Source organism: Aptenodytes patagonicus, chromosome 3, assembly GCF_965638725.1.
Source record: "Aptenodytes patagonicus chromosome 3, bAptPat1.pri.cur, whole genome shotgun sequence".
In the NCBI taxonomy this organism is placed as follows: domain Eukaryota; kingdom Metazoa; phylum Chordata; class Aves; order Sphenisciformes; family Spheniscidae; genus Aptenodytes; species Aptenodytes patagonicus.
In genome coordinates, this window is record NC_134951.1 from 54922671 (window position 1) to 54945291 (window position 22621).

Sequence of the window (22621 nt, forward strand, 5' to 3'; positions counted from 1 at the left end):
GGAGTGAGGGTTAAGAAAAAAGGAATAGGCATCCTGAAAATCAATTTTAGAAATTGCCTCAAACTTAACATTTTGAAAGCATATAGTTTAAAAGCAGAGAAAACAAAGTTTCCAGAATAATTTCTTGGCAGCCCTACTTTTAAAATTTGTGATGTCACATTTTGTGGCTGCATTAATACAGTAAATGTATTTTTCACTCTGTATGTAAATGTATGTTTCACTTGGTTACAACAAAAGAAGGCAGAGCAGGATATTTCTTTATTCTAAACATCCAAAAGTAGCCTGGCCGAAGTTGTGAACCGCTTATCATGTAGAATTCATTAACAACTGTAAGATTCTATGCATTAATATATGATTACTAATCCCTCCAAGTCAGCAGTACTGTTTCAGAGTTATTGTGAGAATTAAGAGAGCAGATCATAGAACCCCTAAACCAAAGCAGCTCAGCCTTTTAGCAGCAGTAGACTGCCCATGCCCTAATGCACACTTTAAGGACAATCCGTTGCCATCACTTCCCTCCCTTCCCAGTCATGCCATCAACTGAGAAACAAGTCCATAATATCATCAAAATGCATACTTTTCGTGTCACGCACTTTGGGTGCTCGTATTCATGAAAGCATTCAAACAGAGCCTACCTGCACGGCAGGCGACAGGAATGGCAGGCAAGCTGAAACTTGCATTTTGATCACATAAGAACGAACTGCAAGATTGCTGGCAAACAAGAACGAGGGAGGAGGCCGCAAAAATTCTGTCTGCTCCCTTCATGAAATCAAAGTGTTTCTGGGAACAAGTGAAAAGGGACCACAATACACAACGGTCATTGATATCAGAAGAGTTTCTGATTTTAATACTTTCCTTTGCTAAATGACACACGTAAATGACCAGGAATCTGGTCAAGATCTCTTTGACTTGTTTGGTAGATACAACAGCAAAGCTCTGAGCTTTCTACTTTCACTAATTTCCTCTTTAAAAAGAGTCCAGTTTAAAAAAGAAAGAAAGAAAGAAAATTCTTGCAAAGGTTAAGACAATATATTTTTAGTGTTAGTGACCTATTTCTGAAGAGTTTGCTTGATGACTAAAACCATTAACCGAAACATTTGCCTTTCCTCTGACAAAAAGACAGCTTTCTATTCTTTCCCCTTTAACTAGTTAGGACATTTTGTAAAAACAAAACAAAACAAAACCCATGTCTTGGTTTTCCACATCCCAATCAAGAGTGTAGCCAGTGATTTGTCCTGAGAACTGATCAATATCATAGAACTGACCAAGAGCTTTCCAAATAATCAGATTTCTTATTTATTTAGAGATTCTAATATGGATTTATCCTATAAAAATAACACTAAATTCAACATTGCTGAATTCAAAATAAACTGGTAGTTGTCACTATAACTTAAGTCTTTTTTCCGTAATAATATTAATTTGAAGCATATTCTTTGTCTGCAACTCACCAAGACTCAAACAATTTGGGCGATTAGAAGCAGAAAAGCTCATTTTGCCCAAGCTCTAAATCAAACAGATGTAAGGGGTCTTTCTGTCAAAAACTACTGTATTCCAATTAACATGGCATATTATTCAAATTAAAAACACTGAGCTAACAAGAGCCCTTTTTTGAAACAAATTTAGGATTTATCATCATAATTCTCGTTAACGTTTTCAGGATTAAGGCAGGGCTGGCAGTCAAAACTGCACACTCCAAAGACTGACGTGCAGGCTAATAAAGACAACTGACATGTACAGTAAGATTTTCATAAGACTTGAAAAATGTCATTAACTTGGCATTTAACATCCTTGTCAAAGTGAGTTGCTAGACACTTGCACTAACAGAAGTCAGGGCAGTAGCACCACAAGCACCACAAGACGTCCCACAGGGAAGTCTGCTGCCTCTTTGGGGCCCGGGTCAGAGACATCACTAGGAAGCTCCCTGGTTTGGTACGGCCTTCCGACTACTACCCACTGTTGGTTATACAGGCTGGCAGTGATGAGGTTGCAGAGAGAAGTCCTGCAGTGATCAAAAGGGACTTCAGGGCACTGGGGCGACTGGTTGAAGGATCGGGAGCATAGGTAGTGTTTTCCTCAATCCCTACAGTGGCAGGGAAGGATACTGAAAGGAACAGGAAAACACACCTGATCAACACATGGCTCAGGGGCTGGTGCCATCGGAGGAATTTTGGCTTTTTTGATCATGGGGAGGTTTACACAGCACCGGGCCTGCTGGTGACAGATGGAGTTCAGCTGTCTCACAGGGGGAAAAGGATCATGGCTCATGAATTGGCAGGGCTCATCAAGAGGGCTTTAAACTAGGTTTGAAGGGGGAAGGGGATAAAACCAGGCTCACTAGAGATGAGCCTAGGGGTGGCATGCCAATGCTGGGGGAGAAATCGATAGCCCAGCTCAAGTGCATCTACACCAATGCACGCAGCATGGGTGGCAAACAGGAGGAGCTGGAAGCCATTGTGCAGCAGGAGAGATATGACTTAGTCACCATCACAGAAACATGGTGGGGTAACTCTCACGATTGGAGTGCTGCAATGGATGGCTATAGACTCTTCAGAAGGGACAGGTGAGGAAGGAGAGGCGGTGGGGTGGCCCTGTACGTTAGGGAGTGTTTCGATTGTCTAGAGCTCAATGATTGTGATGATAATACGGTCGAGTGTTTATGGGTAAGGATGAGGGGGAAGGCCAACGAGGCAGATATCCTGCTGGGAGTCTGTTATAGACCACCCAACCAGGATGAAGAGGCGGATGAAGCGTTCTACAAGCGGCTGGCAGAAGTCTCTCAATCACTAGCCCTTGTTCTCGTGGGGGACTTCAACTTCCCAGACGTCTGCTGGAAATACAACACGGCAGAGAGGAAGCAGTCTGGGAGGTTCCTGGAGTGTGTGGAAGACAACTTCCTGACACAGCTGGTAAGTGAGCCTACCAGGGGAGGTGCCTCGCTCGACCTGCTGTTTACAAACAGAGAAGGACTGGTGGGAGATATGGTGGCCGGAGGCCGTCTTGGGCTTAGCAACCATGAAATGGTGGAATTCTCGATTCTTGGTTAAGTAAGGAGGGGGGCCAGCAAAACCGCAACCATGGACTTCCGGAAGGTGGACTTTGGCCTGTTCAGGACGCTGGTTGAGAGAGTCCCTTGGGAGACAGTCCTGAAGGGCAAAGGGGTCCAGGAAGGCTGGACGTTCTTCAAGAAGGAAGTCTTAAAGGCACAGGAGCAGGCTGTCCCCATGTGCTGTAAGAAGAACGGGCGGGGAAGACGACCGGCCTGGCTGAACGGGGAGCTTTTGCTGGGACTCAGGAAAAAAAAAGGAGAGTTTACCGCTTGTGGAAGAAGGGGCAGGCGACTCAAGAAGAGTACAGGGATCTCGTTAGGTCGTGCAGAGAAGAAATGAGAAAGGCAAAAGCCCAGCTAGAACGCAATCTGGCTGCTGTCGTTAAAGACAACAAAAAAAGTTTTTACAAATATATTAATGACAAAAAGAGAGCCAAGGAGAATCTCCATCCCTTATTGGATGCGGGGGGGGAACATTGTCACTGAGGATGAGGAAAAGGCTGAGGTACTCAATGTCTTCTTTGCCTCAGTCTTTAACAGGCAGACCAGTTATCCTCAGGGTACTCGGCCCCCCGAGCTGGAAGACAGGGACGGCGAGCAGGATGAACCCCTCATAATCCAAGAGGAAGCAGTCAATGACCTGCTACGCCACCTGGACGCTCACAAGTCTATGGGGCCGGATGGGATCCACCCAAGAGTGCTGAGGAAGCTGGCAGAGGAGCTTGCCAAGCCACTCTCCATCATTTATCAGCAGTCCTGGTTAACGGGGGAGGTCCCGGACGACTGGAGGCTTGCCAATGTGACGCCCATCTACAAGAAGGGCCGGAAGGAGGATCCAGGGAACTACAGGCCTGTCAGCCTCACCTCAGTGCCGGGGAAGATGATGGAGCGGTTCATCTTGAGGGCGCTCACAAGGCATGAGTGGGACAACCAGGGGATCAGGCCCAGCCAGCACAGGTTCATGAAAGGCAGGTCCTGCTTGACCAACCTGATCTCCTTCTATGACCAGGTGACCCGCCTAGTGGATGAGGGAAAGGCTGTGGATGTGGTCTACCTGGACTTCAGTAAGGCCTTTGACACTGTCTCCCACAGCATTCTCCTAGAGAAGCTGGCGGCTCACGGCTTAGACAGGTGTACTCTGCGCTGGGTAAAAAACTGGCTGGACGGCCGGGCCCAGAGAGTTGTGGTGAATGGAGTTCAATCCAGTTGGCGGCTGGTCACGAGCGGTGTTCCCCAGGGCTCAGTACTGGGGCCGGTCTTGTTCAATATCTTTATCGATGATCTGGATGAGGGGATCGAGTGCACCCTCAGGAAGTTTGCAGACGACACCAAGTTGGGCGGGAGCGTTGACCTGCTCGAGGGTAGGAAGGCTCTGCAGAGGGACCTGGACAGGCTGAATCGATGGGCCCAGGCCAACTGTAGGAGATTCAACAAGGCCAAGTGCCGGGTCCTGCACTTCGGCCACAACAACCCCATGCAGCGCTACAGGCTTGGGGAAGAGTGGCTGGAAAGCTGCCTGGTGGAAAAGGCCCTGGGGGTGCTGGTTGACAGCCGGCTGAACATGAGCCGGCAGTGTGCCCAGGCGGCCAAGGCGGCCAACAGCATCCTGGCCTGTATCAGAAATAGTGTGGCCAGCAGGAGTAGGGAAGTGATCGTGCCCCTGTACTCGGCACTGGTGAGGCCGCACCTCGAATACTGTGTTCAGTTTTGGGCCCCTCACTACAAGAAGGATGTTGAGGTGCTGGAGCGTGTCCAGAGAAGGGCAACGAGGCTGGTGAGGGGTCTGGAGAACAAGTCTTATGAGGAGCGGCTGAGGGAACTGGGGTTGTTTAGCCTGGAGAAAAGGAGGCTGAGGGGAGACCTCATCGCTCTCTACAACTACCTGAAAGGAGGTTGTAGCGAGGTGGGTGTCGGTCTCTTCTCCCAAGTAACTAGCGATAGGACGAGAGGAAACGGCCTCAAGCTGCGGCAGGGGAGGTTTAGATTGGACATGAGGAAAAATGTCTTTACTGAAAGAGTGGTTAAACATTGGAAGAGGCTGCCCAGGGAAGTGGTTGAGTCCCCATCCCTGGAAGTATTTAAAAGATGTGTAGATGAGGTGCTTAGGGACATGGTTTAGTGGGCATGGTGGTGTTGAGTTGACGGTTGGACTCGATGATCTTAGAGGTCTTTTCCAACCTTAATGATTCTATGATTCTAAGCTTCTGCAACATCCAGGTAAGCCACAAAGGCCAAGGAGCCATTTGTTCCCACTTCAAGAAAAACGTCAAAGGGCATATGAAAGCAGAGCAGCTTTAACTGGCCCTTCTAACATTTTAATTTACTCTGAATAAAACAAAAACATCAGAGGGAGAGGAAGGAGTACAAACTGTCCTGAAGTACACTTATTTAACATGATTACATGCTTCTTTGAGAACTATTTGATCTGAGTACTGTCAATAGCTTGGTCAGCTGTTAGGCTTACTGGTTTTGCTCACCTAGAACCAACACGTACAACACATCAGGAAAATATCTGAAGCAACTGTATCTCCCACTCTCCCAGATCAAGCCACATTTCCTAGGCAGCTACAGTGCTGCAATAAGCAGGTGAGAAGACAGCATGAAGAAGTCAGAACATGTCCAGTCTCGTAGCTGTAGTTAGTTGAAAATACGAACTACTTCAGGTCATTAGCAGTTGTTATGCCTTGGAAGATACTCAGAAGTGGTATGTTTGACACAGGTTGCCCTATATAACAGAATAACCACCTGCCTCACATCACATCCATCAGTTTTGCAAAGAAAAAGATAATTTTATGGAGTACCAAAACCATGATTTGAGAATATCTGTATTAGAACACGGTTAGAAAAGAACACTTAGCAAGTGACGAGAGGGGTCTGTATTGGGACCAGTACTCTTTAGTATCTTCATCAATGACATAGACAGTGGGATCGAGTGTACCCTCAGCAAGTTTTCAGATGACACCAAGCTGAGTGGTGCGGTCGACACGCCAGAGGGATGGGATGCCATCCAGAGGGACCTGGACAAGCTCGAGAAGTGGGCCCGTGTGAACCTCATGAGGTTCAACAAGGCCAAGTGCAAGGTCCTGCACCTGGGTCGGGGCAACCCCCAGTATCAAGACAGGCTGGGGGATGAAGGGATTGAGAGCAGCCCTGCCGAGAAGGACTTGGGGGTACCGGTGGATGAAAAGCTGGACACGAGCCAGCAATGTGCACTCGCAGCCCAGAAGGCCAGTCGTATCCTGGGCTGCATCAAAAGAAGTGTGGCCAGCAGGTCGAGGGAAGGGATTCTGCCCCTCTACTCTGCTCTGGTGAGACCCCACCTGGAGTACTGCGTCCAGCTCTGGAGCCCTCAGCATAAGAAAGACACGGACCTGTTGGAGCGGGTCCAGAGGAGGGTCACAAAAATGATCAGGAGGATGGAACACCTCTCCTATGCAGAAAGGCTGAGACAGTTGGGGTTGTTCAGCCTAGAGAAGAGAAGGCTTTGGGGAGACCTCATTGCAGCCTATCAGGACTTAAAGGGGGCTTATAAAAAAGATGGCGGCGAACTTTTTAGCAGGGCCTGTTGCGACAGGACAAGGGGGAATGGCTTTAAACTAAAGGGGGGTAGATTTAGACTAGATATAAGGAAGAAATTTTTTACGCTGAGGGTGGTGAAACACTGGCACAGGTTGCCCCGAGAGGTGGTGGCTGCCCCATCCCTGGAAACATTCCAGGTCAGGTTGGACGGGGCTCTGAGCAGCCTGATCTAGTTGAAGATGTCCCTGCCCATGGCAGGGGGGTTGGACTAGATGACCTTTAAAAGGTCCCTTCCAACCCAAACTATTCTATGATTCTATGATAAGTCCCAGCCAAAGCTTTTCATAGCATCCAGGTTTCATTTTGTAAAAGAGAATGTAGATAGAATTGTTCACAAGGTACAACCTGTAATTCAGATATATGAAAGGCAGGGTTAAGTGTGATGGCATAGGAATGGAAACAACCTCGCTGCAAGAGAACAAAAGTTTACTCTCCTAAGAAGCAAGATAAATCAGGGTTGCACAACATTGAGCTGCCATGGCTAGGCTACTCGAGATACTCAAACCAATTCATTGAAAATTACCTTTTATACCTGCACACTATGCTGAAAAACTGCAATACAAACTCATCATACCTTTGTAGAAAAAGCTCCAAATAAATTATTTTGAGAACAGAGAGAACGGTCCCCATTTTTGAAAAAAGTAAAAGTTTGTTGGCACTGTCCACTGGCATAATAACAATAATGTAGGATGAAACCTGTGCTCAAAGAACGTACCAAGGTTTGGTTCCTCAGATGCTGAGGCAATGAATTAAAGCAACAGTGGACACACAATTAAAAAAGTGCCCACTATATACAGTCAGCTAGATCAAAGCCCTCAAAAACCTTGAAGAATGGACATCAAGGTCAGTATCTTAATTCACCAACATTACTAACAGCCTAGGGAAACAAGTTCTGTGATGACCACATCTCAGGTATTTATAATGTTAAACTGAGGATAGTAGATTAAAAATTAACCCCACAGAGAATCTGAAAGGTGTCACTCAACTACACTGATAAGGACTCTAAACTTTGACGTAATAATTTTCCATATTCTGTTCATGGAAGAAAAAATGTCTTTGTTTGCAGGATGTTCCAGTGACTTGAATAATGCACGTATTTTATTAAGAATCAAATGGCTAAATAAAAACACGTACATCCTGACAAGCAAGAAAAACAATTATGGCAGCCACAAATCTAGCAGAAATCTTTAACATTACATAACTGCTAGACTGTGCAGTAGTGTTATTTGTCAGATCTCTCAATTTCCATATAAACTAGCATTCAATAGCAAATCTAGGATTTAAAAAAGAAAGTGTTTCTCAAAAGCATTCTACCAATCATTTTGCTTTTAACACTTTTGTCCGAGTGGTAGACGTGACTGGCAGATTACTCCAAGCCTGATGTTTACCAGAAAGTTTTCTCACTGGAAATCATGGAAGTGTTTCATCATTTATTATCAGCTACCTGAGGGATAACATGAATGTGTCTCATGTGAAGAAGTCCCCTTGTCAAAACTGCTGGATAGCACTGCCAGGCTCAGGTGACTACTGCCTATTTTAAGGTGGGCTTTGTAGGTTCCAGTCTGGTAACACTGGCAAGTATCGTACCTAAAAGCCTTACAACATCAGGGATTCCTGGGCACTAGTGCCTTTGGACATTTATCTACTTCATAACAGAATCACTCTAGAATTAGATTAAAAGAACTGTCCCTGGCTTAATACAGTACGCTAATTATAGCGGCAAGTTAGTAATTCAGAGATTTGCCAGGAGCAAGACAGGACATGGCTAGGTTAAATACTGTTCTGGAGAAGTGGCAGAGTAGCAAGGTGCTATCTAGTACTGAAGAGTGAGTTCAGTCACCAAGAAGCTTTGACGTAGTTCTCAAATGTTTTTTGAAATATGGAACCACCACTGGCATTTACTTATGCAAAACGCTGCAAATGTCACATCCATAACTTTTGAATAATATTTTGCATATTCCCTACCAGGCATCCAGCATCGGATTTCAACCACTTGATGTACTCCAAAGTCAAGAAATGCCAAATCACTGGCACTGCTTGGTTAAACCAGAGAACTTGTCAACTGCCACTTGCAGCAAGGACGTGGCAGATACACATTGGACTATCTCTAAACTCTATTCTTGATGTACACAAAACCAAGGATAGTAAGTCTAAACAGACATCCCAATCACTAAGAATACAAGGCAGCCCTAGAAATTTTGCCATCTCAAACATCATTTGACTGTCTTCCCCTTTTGCTTTCTCTTGAAAGAACAACTAACAACTTAAGTGTACAGGCGAAAGGTAGGGAAAGACTTATGAGATCTTCGTATCTGATATAAAGGACAAGCAAAGACTTAGAAGTTCAGTACTGACACTCAGGAGAAATTCCAAATGCCGCTGGAAATAGCAGTCAAATGGTGAAATACGGTATGTAAAAATTTTTTGCTGAACAATTCACAAAACAGTTAAACATCTCATCTTGAAATCAAGAAGACTGGATAATAAAGTGAGGGGACTGAGCTGGTATTGCACATGAAACTAGAAATCAATATAGCTGTTGATCTAGCTATACACAGAAACCAAATGTTTGGCATACAGAATGTACTTTGTTAAGGAAAGACAGAAATAAAGGAAGAAGGGCAGCTTTACAGATACCAAGTAATGCTGTAGATTGCAAGAATAAAAACAGTATGGAAAAAAATCTGAGTCACAATCATTTTAGGAAACAGTTACAAGGGTTTCCTCGGATAGATATCTCACATACTATCTGGGTCAGATTTACCCTCAGCAAGGTTGATCATGACAATTATGGGTCCATTAAACCAACCTAGATGCAAATTTTCAGAATTTTAAAGGAAATAAAGTAGGAAGGTAAGCTGAAAGTGGGACAAACTGCAGCATGGGTTTGATTACAAGAACACTGTTTCAAGTTGATGCCTCCCATAAATAATCCAGGAGAAATTATAACATGCAATTAATTTTGTGTAGATACAGAACAGAATAAAATCACAAATGGAAATGAGTTTAGGTTTGTTACTTTGCAGTGGCATGTACATCCTACAGCACGTGGAAGACAGCTATGCTAGAACACCTTTAATAAAATAATTAATTTTCTAGACAAAGGAATGTTTGACACAGTATCAAATGGGAAACAATTTCAGTTGGAGGAGATGTAAATTAGTTCCTAAATTATTAAAGCATTTTAAGAGCTGGCCAAAGGTGAAATTCCTATTGGTTATATAAAAGACTGAGCATAGATACAAAATTCATAACTGAATATAGACCAGTTTCTGGGACTGAGTTTACTTCACATCTCATTAATGTTGTTGGCAGGAAACGCAGGAGTGTACTAATGAAAATGCTGAAGGCAAGCTGGTAGACATACTGGATATATAACCAGATCATAGTATCATACAATGAAAGCAGGATAACTTAGAAGTAGAATAATAGAAACAGGATGAAATTTAAAAATGGGATGCAAGACCCTATATGAACTTATAAGGGATTCTAAATGGAATATTATCACTTGGGATAAAAGGAAGAGGAGAAACATCTTGTACTAATAAATCCTAAAATGTTTATAAGCTGAAGTGACATGGTAAATGAGACTGTAAAACGTATCAGGGAGAGAACTACCAGTATCATTGCATATGGCGCTACAGAGAATTTGTTTGGTGTACTATGTAGTATTCAGGCTCTACATTCAAGAAAGAAATTCCTACTGGCAAAAGTACAGAGAATGCATGCTAGGGAAATGGACAGGTTTGGCATTTGCCCCATTACTGCTAACATCCTACTGCTGGAACGTGTGTGAGAGCCAGAGAAGGACTGGCACAAGTGAGGTGTTGCACCCTTGGCTGTATACACAAAAGTGTGGCAGGAGGAGGAAAGAAGGCTTGTGGATACAGCCATGAGGATGAGTGCCTGCAGAGAAAACAGCTGTGGCTCCTGCTATGCTGGGCTCATCCCTCTCTGGGTTTGACAGCCAGGAAGTGCTACTTCGCTTTCTTTTTATCTGCCTTCCTCAGATCTGTGTAAAGTAACATCAGATAATCCTGGTCTAACATATGATCCAACCCCCCCAAAGGTTAAGTAACTTGGCTTACATAACCGAACCAAATAAAAGTTGAAATGGACTATGAACTAAGTATGCAGCCAAAAAGGAGAAGAAATAGGCCAAGAACAACTGGATAGGGATTGACCACAAGTAAAATCACAAGGCAACCATCAGATGAATGTTGTTTCAAAACCTCCTTAAAGTAGGAGTAGTAGAATCAGGAAAACAGATGCTACCTTGCACAAGCTCAAGTTTTTGCACACTAGAAAAATCTGAAGTGTGGTTTAAGGCACTTAATTTCTACTGGGGAAGCCAATACTCCCAGTACATAATGTTAGCAAGCAGTGTGGCATATTGAGCCTGTTAAGCTATTCAGAGAAGAATGACAGGAACTACCCAGAGACTGAGAAGACTACTAGATGACAGAGTATTTACAGGACCTGTCAAAGATTAGAAAGTAGCTTAAAGAATAAACTTGCTATGGGTAAACTATACAAATCGAAGTAGCACCAGATACTGTCTGTTCCTCTCCTCCCCAGCCCCAAAAACCCCAACACCCCAGATATATTCCTTTTCTTATAGAAGTAAAGCTATTACAAATTACAAGCTGTAGACCAGAAAATGTCTAGAAAAAAGCAAAAACATGGGAGATGGACATGAAAATTCTAAGCTGAGATTCTTATATAGCTACTATTTGAAATTGAAAGATTGGAATAATCTGACAGCACACTATTCATGTTAATTAAAGGTGATTACAAAAACAGAATCTGTGGAACGATGTGTAAATATTCTCTATAACTATTAAACTTGCTTAGCTTTTCATCAGAAGTCATTAGCTTGTCCTGGTTTCGGCTGGGAAAGAGTTAATTTTCTTCCTAGTAGCTGGTACAGTGCTGTGTTTTGGATTTAGCAAGAGAATAATGTTGATAACACACCGATGTTTTGGTTGTTGCTGAGCAGTGCTTACACTAAGTCAAGGACTTTTCAGCTTCTCATACTGCCCTGCCAGCAAGGAGGCTGGAGGTACACAAGAAGCTGGGAGGGGACACAGTCAGGACAGCTGACCCAAACTGGCCAAAGGGATATTCCATACCATGTGACGTCATGCTGAACAAAAAAACTGGGGGCAGTTGTCTGGGGGGGGACGACGGACATGGCCGCTTATTGGGAACTGGCTGGGCATCTGTCAGTGGGCGATGAGCAATTGCATTGTGCATCACTTGTTTTGTATATTCTTTTATCATTATTATTATTTTCCCTTCCTTTTCTGCCCTATTAAATTGTCTTTATCTCAACCCATGAGTTTTACCTTTTTTTCAGATTCTCTCCGCCACCCCACTCGGGGGAAGTAAGTGAATGGCTGTGCGGTGTTTAGCTGCCTGCTGGGTTAAACCACAAGCTAGAAACATATCTTCCAAAAACCAGAAAGTTGAATTTGCCACATATATTCCTATTGTTATCTCCCAGTTAGATTTTTACAACCATATACCAGAAAGTGTGGGATGACCAAAACTATACAAAGAAACTAAATAACGATCATCTGTGTCACATTAGCACTTTTTTTTTTTTTTTTGAACATATAAAACATATAAGAGTCCTTTAAATGAGCGGCTGGAACCCTGTAGTATATACAAGTTGATGTATATAAGAAAATACAGCATACATAAAAAAATTTGGCATGCTGACCTTGGTATTTCATCTTCTTCCCATTCAGTGAAAGATACACTGTTTGAATTTTCTGGCAAATGAATTCTATGATGTTTACTTACACCTGATGTATCATCTAGAAAGAAAAATAGAATGAGAAATGAATTCATTTATGCGGCAATATTTTTTACACATATAATTATATAATTGCATTTATTATTTAATACTACCAGTCCAAATGCTCCTAAACAGCACTGCCTGATATCATCTTCAGAAAGTAACTATGCTATCATTTAAATGATTTAACTTTCTTTCTAACATGTAGATACCTATAAAAAGAAAAATATATTCTCAACACACTGACATTGTTAGAATTAAATTTGCTGTGTTCTAGTCATATCTTAACATAAATTCAATCTTTTCCTATTTGTGCGAGTTTCAAAGTAAATCATGCAGAGCCTGATGTAAACTTCAGAATTCCCAAGTGTCTGGGTCCTCAGGTCAGATCCCAATGGAAATCAGAAGCCAAAGAAAACACTAAGTTCTACTTCACACTCTTCCTCTTTCTTATCTGCAAGCTGAAAGAGAATACACGATATATTCCAGACGCAGTGGCAGTAGCAGTTAAGTGGAAACCTGCAATGAAGGCAGATGTTGTCTGACCTACAAATAAAGAAAACACCATGTAAATTTGGTCGGAGGTCTCAGTTTAAGGAAGTGTTCTCCAAAGTCATGCTGAAGAAGTTCCCTCTGAAGATTTACTACCTCCCTTGTGGTCTCCTCCTGAACATCCACTCTTCAGAGGAAGGAAAGACAATATACACAAGATGTGGCACAAGAAAGAAAAAAGCCCAAGAATGAAGCTGGGGGGAGGCGGAATGGGAGAAGACTGAAAATTACTCAGTCTCCCACTTCTATGTGAAAGACCAGCTTGAACCTTGAATTTTCTCAGCTATGTTGGTGTCACACCCTAGCAGTTTTTTTCGTATTAAATTTACCTTTCAGCAATAGCAAACACTTTTGCATTTGTTAAAGATACACTAATTGAACAATTCAATTGTCAGAGGCCTTCAGTAAATAAGTATTTATTAGAATATGTATTTTTATTCTATAATTTTAAAGTAAATTTCATAACAGAGCCTTGCCAATGTGAATTCCACTACTGGGAATAGCAGGGATAAGGATATCTCATGTAGCAAAAAGCCCTGAATAATTTAGTTACTATGGAAGCCACTGGGAAACACCATGCCAAAAGTGCCTTAGAAGCTACAAATAGAAGCAACTGAAATCCAGCAGGCTTAATTAAATATGTTCCAGACCAATCCTACTGCACCCAGACTAGTTCCTGCAAACCCTGCCCCTACATCAGACTCTTAAGTGCACTGACACGGCACACAGACACTAAACTCACACTGGAAACGTGTCACTCAAGTGTGGTGAAAAGTCATGTTTGTATTGATGCAGGAGCTAGCTCACATTCAGCCACACCTGCACTAAGATGGTCTATGCACTGCGATGCCTAAGCAGGTGATTCCAGAAAGACAACACAAAATATCTGATCCCATTTGCACAGACCCAGCTCAAACCTAGTGTAGCTTAGTGTCTGTGCTGTTCAAAAGTGACGACTTGCCCCTGGGCAGAGCTGGTCCAGGAAGAAACACAGCCATGTTTTTATTGTGTGGCATATCAGCTAATTCTCCGTATTAAAATGCAAGCTGACTATGCATGGAAACATCCCTTGTTATTTTTCATCTGCAACTTGATTATTCTGAGCTGATGAAATGGGACTGAATAAATGTATATTTTAAAGGAAAATACATCACAGCAGCTATGCAAGATTATAGGCCAACTGGTAAAACATATACTATTATTTTTAAAAATCATATGCATTTCAAATACTACATCAGAGCAGTTTGAGTGCATTACCCCCTCTCTTATTCCCTATGAATGCTACTTTCAAATACTTCTAAAAATTGAGGCTCAAATTCCTGTATCAGTTTGTTTCTTCAGTAAAGCTACTCATAGGGATAGAGATTTAAGGACACTCAATATTCCCCTTTTCTTGACAAAGATCTTTAAAAACAGTAGCGGTGACACATCAAGGTCTTTCAGAGTCATATTACAGAAGAATATTCAACTATTGAAAAGAAAAGTTTTTGTAATAGTTTTAGTGGCATGTGGTGCACAAATGAATTTGCAGCCTTCTTCCTCACTATCCATGAAGAGAAGAACTTGAAAAAAAGAACTCCTGCATCTTCTGGATACAGGCTGATGAAGGCAGAGTATTCCTGCTACTACAAATTTGCCTGCTGACACCTCTCAGCCTTCAAAACAGTCATCTTATCTCAATGAGAAAAGTACCACTGGAAACAGGCCTGAGGCTGCTTGCTTACATTTAGGAACAGATCTATTATTGAATTTTCTATTCCTTGCCAGACCGATTTTTCTATGGTCATCTGCAAGGGAAGAAAAGTAAGTGCTGCACATCTTTAGGCAAAGGCTTTTATTGCCATCTAAGAAACAATGTTCAGCCTGGCCTGGATGGCACAAACTACACTTGACTAAAATGAATGCACGCTCCCAAGTCACAGAAGCTGTGGAACAGGCAGGTAAGTGTGTCAGTTGTAAGCAGAGGCTGTGCCTTCTACGCCACTCCAACAGGTCTGAGCTTAGAAAGGATGGTGCTTCTCAGGGCTGCTGTACAGCTGGCCTCTTGACAGCACTGCCTCTATAAGGTTGTGCCAGGGACAAACCATTTGTTGCTCAGCTGCTGTGCTAGGAGTAGTAAGTAGATAGTGATCCTGTGCCTGGGGACTGCAACAGACTGAGGCAGGCTACTTATAGGTGTGTGATGTGGAGCCACTCAAAGCGGTATGATACTTGCTAGGAGCACTGCTGCCATTATCCGATCAAGCCAGGACAAGGTAGTCTGTCATTTTCTTGCTTTTATCCTATTGGATTCTCCCCTATCAGAATAGTTAGAATCCAGTGGTCTCAGTCCATGCTCCTCTTTCACCCTCTTCTTCCCATTCAAGACCTAGGCCTCCCATCCTTAAATAAATGATGAAGGAGAATATAAATAGCTTATGTCTTTCATCTCTCATCTGAAAGAGAGAGGGAAAAGAGCTATGGAAACAGAATGGGAGCAACTATTCAATACGTGCATGTCTCCAGAAGGCCACTTTGGACGTTTGGAAGGCTAAAGGTATCTGACTATACTTCCTCAGGACTGAAGATCCTGAAGATGCTCTGTCTGCGGCTGAGCTTTTGTCTTCCTACAGTTTTGACACCAGCAAAAAGTGTGCCCTATTGTTGAGTATGAAAAGAGTATTTTTCTTTAGACGAGAATCAGTTATGAAACCCCATGCACTAATCTATTGCTGTCTGAATATATATGCATAAAAATAATGGGAAAAAATTAAAAGTCAGCATGATTCTTACTTGCTGTTTTTACAGAAAGACACTTCACCATTATTTTCAACTCCTGCTTTAGCTGTAGGAACGATTATGATTTAAGTAAACAATACTTATTTTTCTAAATGTGAAGCACCAAAGACATTATGGTTTTCCTACTGTTATCTCCCCTTTATACTGAAGCATTCAGATAACATCATGGATGTTCTTGCCAAACTTCATTTTTATGTAAATGTGTACACTCAAAATGCCAAACTGATCTTGCCAAACTTCATTTTTATGTAAATGTGTACACTCAAAATGCCAAACTGATTTTTTAAAATAAAAATTTGAAATACCTCCTTTGCTCAGACATTTATATTTCAAATTTCACCCTAGAGCAAATGACCTTAGTACAAACACAAGTATTTCAATTAAAAACATTATTTGTCAGCAGAGCATAGTGATTAGCCATAATTTTGTAAAGACACTACACCACAGCAAAAAAAAGAATTATAATTGATATAGGGGTCAAAAACGTCAAAAAATTAAAGCAACAGTATTAATATGCTATCTTTCATGTAAATTCTTCAACTAAATATCAACTGTTTTTAATCTTCTAACTTGAAAAGAGGTGTGATTATCTTGTGAAAATGGTCACAGCTGCACTGCTGACAGAACACGTGTTTCTTGATGTATAGCATCTCATTTCAGGAAGCAGACTCTTCCTCAATCCCAATACACAGGCACAAAAAGGAAAAATGGTAAAAAGCTACACATGGACTTTGTTTTGACAAAGAAAGCAAACTATAGGGAAACTACACATGATAACCATTCAGCCACAAAAGTCTACGGCAAAAGTCTGACAGCTAGTGACATTTTGTTCAAAATGGTAGTTTTTACCTCCAAAACAATTATTTGGTCTTAAGAAATAAACACCTTACTTTTTCTCCTTGCCTTTCTGAATTTGACAGCAGCCAGGTTTATTAAATTCATTCCATATAAGTTGTAGTCTATAAAGAGTTGAAGGAGGTAGGGAATATGGGCTTCATGAGGCTGGTAAGATTTGTTCATTATGGCTCCACCTTGCAGAAGCTCACATACTCTAAAATTAAAGAAAGTCAGGACATAAAACAAAGGTTATTCCAGTACAACAATATTGGTATTTGATCTTATCGAAATATAAAATACGTAAACTTCTTAAGTTAAAAATACAACTAAGGCAAAATTTAAGAATTTTGTTGTCACAATAACAGACCCACAAAAATGATCTCTGCTAATAACGATTCAATATTTGGGTGTTAATTACAAAGGAGTTGTGAATCCTGCAGCTTAAAGAAAAAAAACACACAACAAAAAACCCTCTGAAAAAACATCATACCATGTACTATTCCTGCAACTGATCCAAAGCCACTATCGTCCATGGAAATCTTTCTACAGAACAACTGTGGCAGCTGTATGCCTACACACCAGTAATAACTTTGAAAGTCTCTCTATTCTCCTTGACATATATACGAAGATGTCCTGCATGGTTTTAAAGTTACTTACTGTATATACAGAACCAGTATTTCACAACTTCCTAGAAGCATGACAAATCTGCTCTTTTAAACATCTACACATTAAGAAATAACTGCAGGTATTTGGATAATTATAAATCGGTGTGATAAATTTATCTCAAAGTAACAGGATATATCTATAAATCAAAGAAAAGCACTAAGCATTTCTAAATGCAACAAATTGCATTCAAAAAATAAAGTTTTATACAGAAAAGTTAAAGGAATAATTTAAGTGAAGTGTCAGTCCTTATTTGCATACGAGTAATTCAAACATGAGAAGCTCCAGAGTTCAAAACAATTGTCACATCATACATGCATATAGATTACATTAAGACAGAAATTTAACATCATGCAAAATTTTACTAGCCTAGAACAAAAACCAGACAATCCTATCTTATGATCATGGATTAGATCTTAAAAAAAAAAAAAAAAACAAAAAACCACCAGTTACGATAGGCAATACCACACACTCAATTAGACAGAGAAACTGTCTAATAACAAAAGCTATCCAGTTTTCCAAGTATATTTTAAATTTAATAATGGGTGCTGGAATTTAAACTTAAAAACTACCAAAATCAACTTCATAATATATGAAAGAGTACCACATTGTTCTCTTGTTTTCCTTAAGAGTTACAGGAAAAGTAACCCGATGCAAATTTGTTCAAGTGTTCAAGAATTACAGTTAATCCAAGACAACTAAAGGCAAGTATGTTTTTGTCTTGCTTTCCTAACATGCTATTGCTTTAAAAAGATTATTCGTGTGCCTAAAATTAGCAATTTTATTTTTTTGAAGAATTTGAAAAATTGGACAATAATTTTGTTGCTTTTATTAAGATGTAGGTGAATCTTGCTTCAAAATTGACTTTTTAATACAAGATATAAGGAAATCAGCCAGAACTTCGTATCACCACATCCTTACCTTTTTATCATTGCAGGATTGTAAAGATAAATCTTCATAAACTGTCTCTCCTTTCCATGGTAACCATAAAAAGGCCTGGAGAGGAAGAAGTAAAAGCAAGAAGCTAGCCAGTTATGCTGTGGCATTTATTGAACCACATTTTACTATAAAGAGTATTAAAATCTGGGGAAAAAAAATGAGGAGATAAACTGCATATCCAGGAGAATAAAAATTCCCATGTCAGGCTAAAGAGGAGCACTACCTTACTGTATAAAATGTTAAAGATAAAAAGAATAGGCCCTATGCATGTCAAAGTATCTAAAGCACTTCCGGCTTAACATTGTTTCTCACTTTCCCCACATGTAAACGCACTGATGGCACACCATCAAAATAGTACTTTTAACAAATTTGAAGTGCTGGACTGCTTCAAAACCAGCATTCAGCCTTTCTGATAAATGCTGTAGCAAAGTACTTAAGGACATTAATTCTGCAGATCAGGTGTAAACGAATGTAAATATAAATACTGGCTGTGTAATATAAATAACTGAACAATGAGAACAGCTTAGAAGAGTGAATAGCTGCCCCTTTTCAGTGATTACTAATCATCTCGTGCACTAAATGAGGCATGAATCCTGAAGAAAATAGGATTTGAGAATGCAATTAAAGAATACATAGCATAATGAATATGTCAAGACCAAACTGACGTTGAACAGGCAGCATTAATTCTGGTATTACTTGACTGAATTACTGACTTTTCAGCATCCAGAATTCTAATCTAATCTAACATGCTTGTAAAACAGTATGTTAAGGAAACAGGCCATAATTCAACACATTGGTGAATGCAAGAAGTCTACAGTTTGCAGTAATCACAACCAAAGTCAACAGAAATTTAGGAAAGCATACATTTAAATGTTACCTCTACAAAATAAAATAAAATAAAATCTCTTTATCAAAAATATTATAAAAAATGCAACTGGGATGTTTACCTGCTAAGTCTAAAAAATGAAGTTCAGTAGTAAGAGGGATTTCAGTCCTAAATTAAATGCAGTCTCAGCAGAACTGCACAACTACAGCATTAATACTGCTATCCTTAATATGGTTACATATTCACACATTTAATATCTCCAAAAGCTAGACTGAACTGTTCAAAAAAAAGTTTTTGATGTTAAAACTGAGCTAAATTGAAACAACAAACTTAAAGCTGTTAAGCTGAAAAGGAGGAGATCAGATCTTGTATAATGAATCAATCTCTTTCTTAGAGAGATAGTATAAACCTAATGACAGGTTATATACATTGAATTATAATGACTCAATGTGCTGTAGGCATGTAAATGAAAAGCTACTTTAAAAAAAAGTCAGTACTTGCATGGCAACTGATCCATACTCATTGAAATGGCAGCAGGGAAAGCAAGATTGACAACACTTTCAAGGTTAGCTATGAACACCTACTTCAACTTCACAATGCACAAGGACAGCATATTTTGCCTCTTTTTTATTCCTGGACCTCCACTATGTTTGGAAGTTAATGCCACAAAAATCTTATGTTAAACTTATAAAGGTTTAGCAAACACCTTTATTACATAACAATTTTCCTGCTAATGCAGAAGAGAAGGGATAAGATAATCTCCAAGACTTAAAAAAAAAAAAGTTTCTCACCACAGAGACACTATATGAGCACAATCTGACACAGGTGAGAACAGAAGAAAACAAATAGATCTGTGTGACTACATAAGCATGCCTATCTACCCAGGTAAGATGAAGATGTGTTACAATTGCTGTTAGGTGCTTCCCATTAGCCTCTTACACAAACAAGCAAAATACTCTTTCCTATGCTTCTTTGAGGCAATGAGCATCTGACTTTCAGTAATGATTGTTTTGAAGCTCTAAGGCAAGAGAGGTGGAAAAGAGGCAGGTTCTCCTAATCTCTGTCTGTTGTTTTCTCACTGATTCGAGGGAAAGATTGTCTTCAGCAGTTTACTCTGCCCAGCTTTCACTGTTGAGATGAACAGCTATACTACAATTCATATAGTTCTCACAAAAAGAACAAAAATAAGAAGTTTGGTGGGTTACCTTCCTTGTTACTGCAAAAACACAACAGAAAGTTCTGATTAAAAATGAAAAGAAGTTATTGTAGCCACTTTACTAGCAATATCTAGAAGATACCACTAAAACTGGCTGGGAACAGAAAGATTATCTTCCTAAACTTAACAGTTAGAAAGAACATATTTCAAAAGTGCATGGAAAAAAAAAAAAGATAGTGCTGCGCAGTATTGAAAATTAGCATTCACATTGTTTTGAAGATGAAAAATTCAATGCATATATAGACTAACTGTGCTGTTCCAGAACAGCTTCCTATTATTCACTATGATTTGACATATTTTTCAGTCCTTGGTTATGCAAGTTAAATAAAAATGGATTAAGAGAATCCTTAAAATGCTAACATTCAATAATAGCATATAGTTCCAGCAGTAATAAAGCTACACCAAATAAAACACAACAGCCAGCTTGACAGATAAGTAAATTAACGTTTAAGACTCTCCACTTCATGGACTGTGCTGCTGGGAGAATCAGATGGATAAACACGACCTGACAGTCTCTGTGATGTGCTTCCTAAAGGGGCTATCTTAGATTACAAAGAAAAGGAGACCTAGAGTCAGGCTTCTGCAAGACATGCCTGGTCACAGGGAACCTAGAATAATCCACAGGTAGAAAATGCTGGCTGGAAAGTACTGCTGTAATAGCAGAGACAGAAAAAGCTAAAAGGAACAGATTTGGAAGAGTGATACGACACTAGGATCCAAGTTTAGGAAAAAATGGTTGTGGCAAGCGTTTGGGGGAAAACCTGTTGACTATGTTAAAATCAAAGCAAGTGAGAAGAGTTATTTAGTAGTTGTACAGGCCTGTACGAAGACACACATGGGGAAAAAGAAAAAAAGGAAAAGCACTGCAGTCACCCAAGTCCATAGTAAGTGCTTCTATATAGTACAACTGCAAAAACATTTCAAAGCAAATAACCAAAAATCCTAACAGGTCATACTTACATTCCAGATACTAATGACACTTTGAAAACATGTTGAATAGTAGAAGACGGATTGCCTAAAGCCACATTAAGTGCTCTGTCAATGCTGAATGCCACTTGACGAAGATAGTATTCTGGATGCTGTCCAAAACCATCATATGGTACATAGAGGTAAGGAAAGATACCATGTAAGTGGAGACAAGTCTTCTGACCTAAAAAGAAAAGGTAAACATTTATTTTCTAATGACTACATCTTTTTCTTCTTTTAAGTAGTCCCTAAGTTTGATTTTTTTTTCAGGTTATTTTCAGGTTCTGCAGACAGGATAAATTTATGAAATTAGTTCAGGTGTATTTCAAACAGAAGGTACCAATTTAGAGCAGTTCTCACATTTGATTCGTTGACAAAACTGATACAGAACAGATGGGGTTACATGACATACACAGTGGCAAATTCTGCTGATATACAAGCGTAATCCTAATGATTTTCTTTGTAGTAGTAACACAACACCTCTCAGAATAATTTTGCATACTGAGTCAGTGTTGGATGGTTAATGTTTTCTCAGCCTTTGTGAAAATTTTGCTGTATCAAAATTCTTCCCATTCCTCACTGGGATGAGCATACAAGCTCTCAGAAATTAAAAAGAACGTCCAGAGCGTCTATGAGGCCGTTCAAGGTTCTAAGTATTAAGGTATAGGTTGGGATATGGAAAAAAACCAGGTGATTTTCAACTTTTTAAATCTGTGGATCCCTGAGAGGTCTCTACTGCATATGCAGATCTCTAGCCTTCTAACAACGCGCTTACTTCTCAGCATTAGCTTTCATGAGTCTGCAGTAACAGCAGAATGAAAGAACACACCATGAAAACCATTGTACTAGACCACAGCTTGAGCTTCTGCTTCAGACAAAACAGTACAGTGATATGGACTGGGATCTTCCAAACCTACCACCTTTTTTGGGGGGCTAGTCTCAACTGTAATGCGTGTTCTCTGTTCTTTCCTCACCACAATACAACAGAGCATGCATTCACTGCTGAAACTAACATCAGATCTTGCTTGCCACCCTTCCAGCCCCAAAAGTCGTTCATGACTTCTCACTGGTCAATGAAAAATTTTCACAGAAAAATACTATAAGCACATGTCACCGATTAACACCCACCGCACCGTAATGATAGGCCAAGTCTATCATCTTGCATTTTGTTTGGATAAACTCTCTGCATGAAGATACAAAAACAGTATCTAAAGGCAGTGCTTTCATCAACCAGGAGATAAATATTACAGACGAAGAGGCAGCACAACTTCACTGGTCCACAAGACCAATGAAAAGACTTCCAAAAGTCCATTCTTTCAAACTGAGATTATTTCTCAGCAGGTGGACCTTGCCTGAACTATTTACACTCATTTATACCCATACATTAGTGCACCGTCAGCCACCCAATGAAGACAG

General features: G+C 40.4%; 1 protein-coding gene across 2 annotated transcripts in view; it reads right to left on the reverse strand.

The window, feature by feature from the left end:
• Positions 1-22621, reverse strand: part of REV3L (REV3 like, DNA directed polymerase zeta catalytic subunit) — a 133803-nt gene that overhangs the window by 61410 nt on the left and 49772 nt on the right. For both annotated transcript variants that reach the window (XM_076333433.1, XM_076333432.1), the window contains exons 2-5: positions 21200-21389; positions 18180-18254; positions 16649-16809; positions 12351-12447 (exon numbers count right to left, since the gene is read on the reverse strand). In XM_076333433.1, coding sequence (XP_076189548.1) covers positions 12351-12447; positions 16649-16809; positions 18180-18254; positions 21200-21389 — 523 coding nt within the window. The remainder of the gene's footprint in view (positions 1-12350; positions 12448-16648; positions 16810-18179; positions 18255-21199; positions 21390-22621) is intronic.